Here is an 8,460-nt window from a genome sequence, read left to right as displayed (position 1 = left end):
CTTTTTCTCTTGTCCTTAGCTTCCGGTTCCTGTTTTGGTATTTCCGTAGGCCTAAATAAATTTCTTATTTTGAGTCCAAAACCGAGAAGTAAATATGAAGCTAGCAGCCGGCGAATGTAGATTAGCACATCTATCTCGTAAGTTTAGTCTTATTTAGTCATTTATTTATCTCATTGAATATTCTTTTTAACTTTTAAACCGGAAAGCAAAGGGCCGATGGTAATTTTAAGACGCTGACTAAAGCTAGCAGCCGGCTAGCTTAGCTTAGCACAGAGACTGAAAACTATGTAAACAAAGAGCCGCAGCTAACGTTAGCTAGCCGCACAGGTTACACATACATTAGTTTTTCATGTTATTACATTATTTTTGATTTACTTTCTTTTCAGTAATTACCTTATAGCAAACTATAAAGCGAAAGGCCAATGCTGATAAAAATAAAAAGCTAGCTAAAGAAGAAGCTAGTAGCCGGCTATCTTAGCTTAGCACGTAGCACTCTGGAACCTGTTGCTAGGCAACTTAGTTTTGTGTATGTATGTATGTATTAATGAATACTTATTTATTTATTTATTTATTTATTTATTTAATACCAGTCTTTAACTTATTTTTTCGGTCTTAAAAATCTAAAATAAAACTCTTAGTAGTTTGTTTCAAAGTCACGGATCCCTCCATCCAGTAGGAGGTGTTGACCTTCAGAGGTAAGGAGTAAATTTCAGTGCCGCATTTCCTCCTTTGTTTTCATTTTCCTCTGCACTCCTCTTCCTTGGCGTATCCGTTTTTCACTCTTAGCTCTCAGTAGCGCCAAACGCGTGCTCTATTTACTTCAAATACTTCTAGATATTTAGCACAGGATCATCGTGGTTTTTGTGTGTTTTTAATTAATTTAGAGAGAAAATGTGGAGGCTAGTTTGTGTGACTCTGATCGTCTTTCTGACACGGACCGCAGTAATTGCAGACTCAGGTAAGTTTGAGATCATTTGCACAGACATGTCCTTTTAATTTACCTGCGACATTAATCTAAATCTATCCTGTTTGCCTCCTGCCAACAGTTAAATAAACTAGATTACAGGAATATTGAACGGTGAAGTGGTGTGCGCATATTTGAGTTTATTTAGGCATTGGTTAACGTAAACGCTTTCCTGCATTTACACCTTTTCAAACCCTGGAAAAATGGTTTGAGTCCTTTCCTAAACATGGGAGAAAAGATAATTAGCAACTTGGCATGTGGTGTCCCACAAATTTAAAAAAAAACGCCTGAAAGATGACCTGAACAAGACTTATTAATGTTAGAGATTATTTAAAAAACTAGGATTAAAATTCTTATAATTGCATATTTAAAGTTTTGTAGAAATTTGTATACATGTTATTTTCAGCACTTCCCTTAGGTCATTTTTGTTTTTGTTTTTTTTCTTAATTTTCTCTTCTTCTTACTCTTTTGTGCTTATGTTGGGTAATTTTCTTGCAGTGTTTTACTAATTTCTTGTTCATTTTTGGGCCCTTCTTGATAATTTGCTTACTGCCTTCCTAACAAAACAGTCAAAATAGGTCAGCACTCAGATTCTGGTCTTTTATTATTGCCATATGGACATTTCGGGCCATTGTGAGTGAGCGCATTGTATTTGATTTTTACTCTCTGTCATCCTCCCATGTTTTTGAAAGAAATCAATGGATATTTGTCCCGTGGAAATTCATAACAAATATGTAATTGGGTTATTTTTACTTGTTATTCACATATTTACGTTTATCCTCCACTAGGCTACATATTTGGGCCAAATACTGTATTTTCTGAATTTAACATGACTAGTTATAAAGGGTAAAAAAAAGTGCGACACTGTAAACATTCTCTGTTGCAGGTAAAAGTTGTGCATTGAAACAAGTAGTATTTTACTTTGTACATTCTAGATGTAAAAATCTTAATCTGTAAGGAAATTTGTAACTATGTCTGTTGTTTAAAAGAAGCACAGTAAAAAGTACAAGTATTTCTGATCAAATTCTTGTAAAGAGTAATTGTAAAGTAATGGAAAAGTCCAAATACCTCAGATTTGTAGCTATAGAGTAAATGTACGTGGTTGAAAAATGCATTTTTATCACCTAAACTACCCAATAGTCCATTAAGTAGTCACATATATTGAGAAGCTACAACAGTATTATGGTTAGTCGTATGCAAATTAGTAAATTTAAAAGTATTTATTCCAAATAATAACAGAATAACACAGCATTGGAACAACAAAAAACCCAGTGCATTTAAAGAGTTGATGATGACATGTTAATCTGTGTTTTTTGTTTGGTTTTATTTTTGCAGAGGAACCGATCTACAAGGCCGTTGGTGACAAAGTTGTCCTCAAACCATCACCGTCTGTCATCGATCCCACTGATCCCATCACCAGCGTCATGTGGAAACATGGACGTGACATCGCTGCGGAGTGGTACGGAGGCGAGGCTTTCTCTTACCGCCACTTCAAAGGTACATTCACACACCTTTGCATGAGACTGATGTATACACTCATTTAACCTTTAGTTTACCTCTGGAAACACTCTAAAAACATTTATTCAGTTCAAGGTTTTTGGAAAGGGAGCAGAGATCACTTTAACAGTTTATACACTACACCCTTAATTTAATTTCTAAGAAACTAATTATAAATTACGTAGATTTTTAGGGATTAAATTACCAATTTAAGGTAATATAATAATTTGCTGGTGAATCATTTTCAGATACAAATTAATGACATTTTAAGGGATTTGTATGTGCTAAATTAATGGATAAATAGACTGATTGCAATATGTTAACGGCTTTTTGCATAAGTATTCTGCAGGGATTTGAGTGTAATTGTTAAAAATATGATAATACAAGGGAACAGCTGATAAACTTTTATGAGTTATATATATCACAGAAAGACTTCGACCTTAATTTACAACTTAACCTAAAATCGCTGGAACATTCATTAGCTTTGATTTCAGGTGTTACTAAGGTTTAGTTTTGGTTTTTATTTTAGATGTAAATTCATTTTTTATTTATCTTTTTGTAATTAGGTTTATTAATAAATTCCAGATTTTTGTTTGATGAATGGACCAATTTACTGATTTTAATGTATAAAATGGATTCTGTGGATTTAGTTTTTTTTTTTTTGTTTTTGTTTTTGTTTTTTAGGGGTAAAGGCCAAAATACCATGGACGCAATCCCAAAATATTTACCTTAAAAGACATTTTAAGACATACTGTAAATTGTAATATTTATTTAATGGATTTTGGTCAGTCAGTTAATTTAAGGTGTTGTTAAGGTCAAAATTCAGAACATTTCTCATTTACATATTAATTGACTTTTTTTGTTAAATTAATAGCAATAATAAAGGGTTTTGAATGAGTTTTATTTATTTATTTTTTAATCAGTTATTAAGTTGTATTTATTAATTTTTTTTGCAACACATTGAAAGGTTTTAAGTGAGTTTTATTTGTATTTCATTTAATTAGTTGTTATTTAGTTGTTAGTTGTTATGAGTTTTGCTTTTAATTAATTAATTTATTTAAAATGATAATTTGGTGAATTGTGATATGAGAAGGGCTTTTTTATATCCATGTCTGTGTGTATTTGTAGGTCGCTGCTCTCTGAACAGCTCAACTGGAGCTCTGACGATCGCAGGACTGACTCGAAACGACAGCGGCAGCTACATGGCAGAGATCAACAACCGAGGCACCAACGCCACTCAGCTCCAGGTCATCTGTAAGTGGATGACATTTAATCACAGACGGAGCGGCTTTTCGTTTTTTCCCTAAATTCAAATGTTTGTTTCTTTTCTCTGTCAGCTCCCGTCTCCAAACCCACTGTCTCCACGTGGTGCGACGCTGCGATGACCTACTGTGTTTTCACCTGTGAAGGCAACGCCACAGAGGCCGAACCGATCTCGTACATATGGGGGGCGAGTGACTTGCTTTGGTACCCTTCACCCAACACGTACCGTATAACCAAGGTACTAACAGAATAAATGTTGGTCAGCGTTTCATCAGTGAGCAGAATCCAGGCTGTGCTTATTTAAAGTTTTTATAAAACAAACATTAAATTCAAAATACAAAAATCGGATTGTAGCAGGCACATTTTTATGAGCCTCGTAGTTCAAGTTTTTTCTTTTGTGTGTGTAAATTGTGTAAAAAAAAACCCCAAATATAATAATGCTGTGTTGCCTTTTTTGGTATATTATTTGTTTACAATGGGATCCTCTATTTGATAAAACAGCGTCAAATATAATAAATCAGATATTATTACCATTTTAGATCAGTGTTTCCTGACTAATGAGCTACATAATTTGTAATCTGAGCTCGTTCAAAAGCTCCAAGTGAACTCATTTAAAAATAAATGTATGTTTGTCTTATTAGCTTCTAGCTGATAATGTTTCTCTCAATTTGTAGGAGGAGAAGGAGCGCTCTTTCTACTGTATGCTGGATAACCCAGTCAGCTCCAGAAGCAGTGAATTTGTGCCCAACCCATTCTTTAGAAGTGAGTTGTCACAATTTCTACATGAAAATACAGTGTCCCTGTAAACGATCTGCTGTATTTGTTTATTTTTATCTTTCTATTTTTTTGTAGGGAAACCTAATTGGCCGTTAATCCTCCTCATACTGTTGGCAGCATGCATTCTGCTTGTGTGTGTGATCTTTATCACACACAAATGCAAAGGTAAGAAGCCACGAGAAGTTTTAATTGATTCTGCTGCATCAGATATGTGTTATCGTTATGAATGTATTTATCAAATTTGCCTCTAACTGTTATTATTCACACTGTTTTAGGTGGGACATATTTCAGTATATTTGACTCTAGTTATGGGTCATTATTATTCAAGGATGACAGTTGTTGTCAGTTTAAGCTGTTGTCAGTTTATTTTCTTCTGATGTTTTACTGATTTCTCAAAATTTGTGGGCTTATCTTGCCAGGTTGGTCATTGTTTTTTTCAATTTTTTAAGGAATCAAACCACATTGCTCAGGTTTCTAAGCTTTAAATATCTCGTGGAAGTTTTCTGAATGCAACACATGAAAACTGATGTTAGCTTTCAAAGGGTTAAGTCAACTGTTTTCTCCAACTTTCTGCAATTAACAATCCAGACAGACAAGAGCATGTTACAGTGTGATTAATAATCCATACAAACGTTGCACAAGTTTAAAATACACCAAAGAAAGTGTGACTCAGTTTCCTGTTACCTGCCTCGTGCGTATGTTGAAACTTTGCTGCGTTTTGTTGTGCAATAACCACAATCTGTGTACTGTCAAAAAAACAGTTACACAACAAAACTTGATGATTAATGATAACTTACATGAGGTAAATCATACATTTATTCATCTTTTTAGCAGAGGAAGATGTTGAAGGCACGCCTCAAGGTAAGAAACCACATTATTGGTCATTTATTTGTCCTATTTGTCATTTTCAGACCATAAAAACCTGCTTACACCCAAAAGTTTAAAGTGTTTAATCGCTATACAAGTACTAACAAGGTTTTGGTAGTATTCTTACAGTGTTGTTTTGGTACTTTAACTCAAGTCTCGGCCAGCTTCACTGCATGAGATCATTTCCTCTTACGTCAATCTTGACACATTTCATAAATGCCACGGGAGTCATACTCAGGTGTAAGAATGTAAAAGCTCTGTATGAGTCACAGATTTTCTTTGCACCGTGTGAAAGATGCATTTTTAATGTTGCAATTCTTTTATCATTTCACAGAAAATGCAGAAATGATGCCAAATGGGCAGCCAGCGGTGGATTAAGACGCAGCAGGTGATCCCCAAAGCTGAAGGGCTCTTTAATGATTCGATGAAATAACAGATTCTGTGTCTCTTAAAGGGTTTCATCTCTGTGTCTGTCTACTGTGAGCTCCTCTGCTCCATGCAAACGCTGCTAAAAGCTGCATTACAGGACTGAAGCACGTTACTCTGCAACGCGACAAGTTTAGGTCGTGCATTTTTATGATTTGCAAGTGAGGTCATATTTACAAAGGATTTGCTGCTACACAGTTTTTACAATCATTTACTGAGGCGCTGCACACGTTTAGTACAGATTTTGTGTGCTTTTTTAGCACCACAGTACATCTTTGAAATTAGACAAAAGTGCAGCAATCCAACGGTCAACTTTTTAAAAATAACTTTGCATCTCTCCTCCTCTTTTTCCTTTTTTTAAATATCTCTCGGCAGCTCAAAACAGCATCAATATTTATTAATATTTATAATAAACTAAAAGTGACTGTTTCCACACCCTGATTGCACTGCCGTGGTATTTATTTATGAATATGAGATCGCTGTTACAAGTATTATTATATCAGATAATATGTCCTTAAAATGCCAAAGAGAAGAAACACATAATATATTCTGGAGATAAAAAGTAGATTATCTCTCTGCTTGTATACATATCAGCTGGAAGCGTTTGCTCAGTGAAAGAGAATTTAAGTATTCAATTTATTTCAGCTTGTGTTTCAGATTTAGTTGTGTGCTTTTCCGGCTCCCGGTGAAAATGTTTGATTCCTAATGTGTCCAGCAGAGGGCGCCACACACACTTTATTAGCTCAGCAGCTGTAAATAAATGTGAATTTACTTCATGCATTATGAGTAAATATGGATAAAATTATGTATTTACGATTGTCAATTATCTTCATTCTTAATTTTCATTTGTGAAACCTGATTTTGTTACATAAATTCATTTTTGTCTTATTCACTTTTTCTTTGTTTTTATTTTTGTATTATAATTTTATTTTTATTATAATTATAGCCATTATTGTTTCTTTTTGACATGTGATGCTGAAACACCTTTTGTTTTGATGCTGTATGAGCACTAAATTTAGAGGTTAAACTGTGATCATCACTTAAGCTGTGCCCCAAATTCATATATACTACATATATATAATTTGTAATACTACACACAGTGAAGTACTACGTACTACACCATAAAGGTATACTGTGCAAGACTGATATGAAATAAGCAGTTTAAACAGTATAAAGAAGAAATCAACATACTTTACCACTTTATACTAACTGGAGAAGAGTTTTAAGATGTTTCTGGAGCTGTTTTACCACAGTTATATGTTTTCCAGTTTTGATGAGCGCCTCTATTTTCTTTGTTTTATTTTCATTTTGGGAGATACAGTGTCCACCAAAGCACAGTCAAAAACCGACCGTGTTTATTATGCCTGCTGTCCGGTTTATGTACATTTCATTTTGTCACTCTTCCTGTTTAAATAGTAAAACTGACTCATTACCTTTAAGGGTTTTTATCTATTAATATCTGCTCATAAATATATTTTAAGTATCACTGCGTTGCTTTAGGACATAATGCTTTTTTCTGCACATTGTAAGACCGCAAAGTGGTTTCAGATTTCGAGGTTCAAATGTCATCGTCCCAGCTGAGATGATAACATGACAAAAGTGACGCCGCGCCCCCCGTACAGGTGCTCTGTGCTGCATTGTCACAGCGTCACTCAATACACCTTCATATAACAGCACGTCTGTGCGTCCCAGAAGCCTTTTTTCTCTCGCAGGTTTGAGCTCTGGCAGCGACAGTAGTGTCTGTTTACGTCACGTGTTTTCTGTAGGAGCCGGTTAGAATAAAGAGTCAGTCTGTGGTCATGGTATCCACCTGATCCTTTACACTGCATTTTTATTGAAAAAACTAAATTTAAAGAAGAGAGGGACAGGCATTGTTTTTTTGTTTGTTTGTATTGATTTGATTTATTTAAATATTTCTTAGTATGCATCATCAACACTTTAAATTTACTTTAAAATAATGTGAAAAAATTAGTTGCAATAACATAATTTTATGAGCAATCAGCTGTGTTCATTATTATGGTAATTAAGAATATAGCACATCAAAATCCATTTTTATTATTAGGTATTATTAAAAAAAAGAGAGAGAGAAAAATGTCCAGAAAACATTTATTATTCTCTTAAAATTTTAATTTCAATGAAACAAAAAGTTTTTAAAAAAGCAAGGAGGATTATAAGATTATTATGATCATGATAATTTTACACTTAAAATTATGTTACAGAAAAAATATAATAACAACAATAAATAAATACATAAATATACATTTTAAAATATATATAGAGAAAAATGTCCTGAATAGTGTTTTTATAATTGTAATAATTTTATACTTAAAGTTATTTTACGGAAAAATACATAAAATATAATAACATTTTAGCACTTTTTAAGGTCATTTTATTCTTTTTACTTGTTTTATTTCAGATAATTTTCTCATAACTTTGTTTTTATTATTATTATATTTCTCATTGGGCCTTTTTTTGTTCAGTACACCAACAGCTGCTCTATAAGTGAGGTTGAGCTATCTTGCTAAAAATAAAAGCTTTAGTCTTTTGATCAGAGACGGAGAGAAAATGTACATCGCAGACTCGTGCTGATGTGAGTTTTCCGTGTGTTTGATTCTCTGTTCAGACATGTCGGTGCGGTGTGGCACCTGTCTGTGGTGCAGACTCAA

At 33.8% G+C, this 8,460-nt stretch overlaps 1 protein-coding gene across 2 annotated transcripts; it reads left to right on the top strand.

The window, feature by feature from the left end:
- Positions 1–120: 120 nt before the first annotated feature.
- LOC121962827 (SLAM family member 9-like) lies at positions 121–6,682 on the top strand. Of its 2 annotated transcripts, XM_042513135.2 has the most exons (10): positions 121–137; positions 639–695; positions 885–958; positions 2,300–2,461; positions 3,590–3,715; positions 3,799–3,962; positions 4,399–4,486; positions 4,577–4,666; positions 5,333–5,362; positions 5,703–6,682. In XM_042513135.2, the coding sequence occupies exons 3-10, from the start codon at positions 892–894 to the stop codon at positions 5,744–5,746; spliced, it is 771 nt and encodes a 256-aa protein (XP_042369069.2). In that variant the 5' UTR covers positions 121–137; positions 639–695; positions 885–891; the 3' UTR covers positions 5,747–6,682. The 2 variants fall into 2 exon arrangements, with proteins under 2 accessions (XP_042369069.2, XP_042369071.2); XM_042513137.2 differs by lacking the exons at positions 121–137; positions 639–695 and having other exon boundaries at positions 738–958; positions 5,336–5,362.
- The last annotated feature ends 1,778 nt before the right edge of the window (positions 6,683–8,460 follow it).

The sequence above is a fragment of the Plectropomus leopardus genome, chromosome 24 (genome assembly GCF_026936395.1).
Source record: "Plectropomus leopardus strain MGB_pleo_1.0 chromosome 24, ASM2693639v1, whole genome shotgun sequence".
In the NCBI taxonomy this organism is placed as follows: Eukaryota; Metazoa; Chordata; class Actinopteri; order Perciformes; family Serranidae; genus Plectropomus; species Plectropomus leopardus.
Note: the sequence above shows the minus strand (reverse complement) of the source record. Positions and strands in the feature narration are given on the sequence as shown.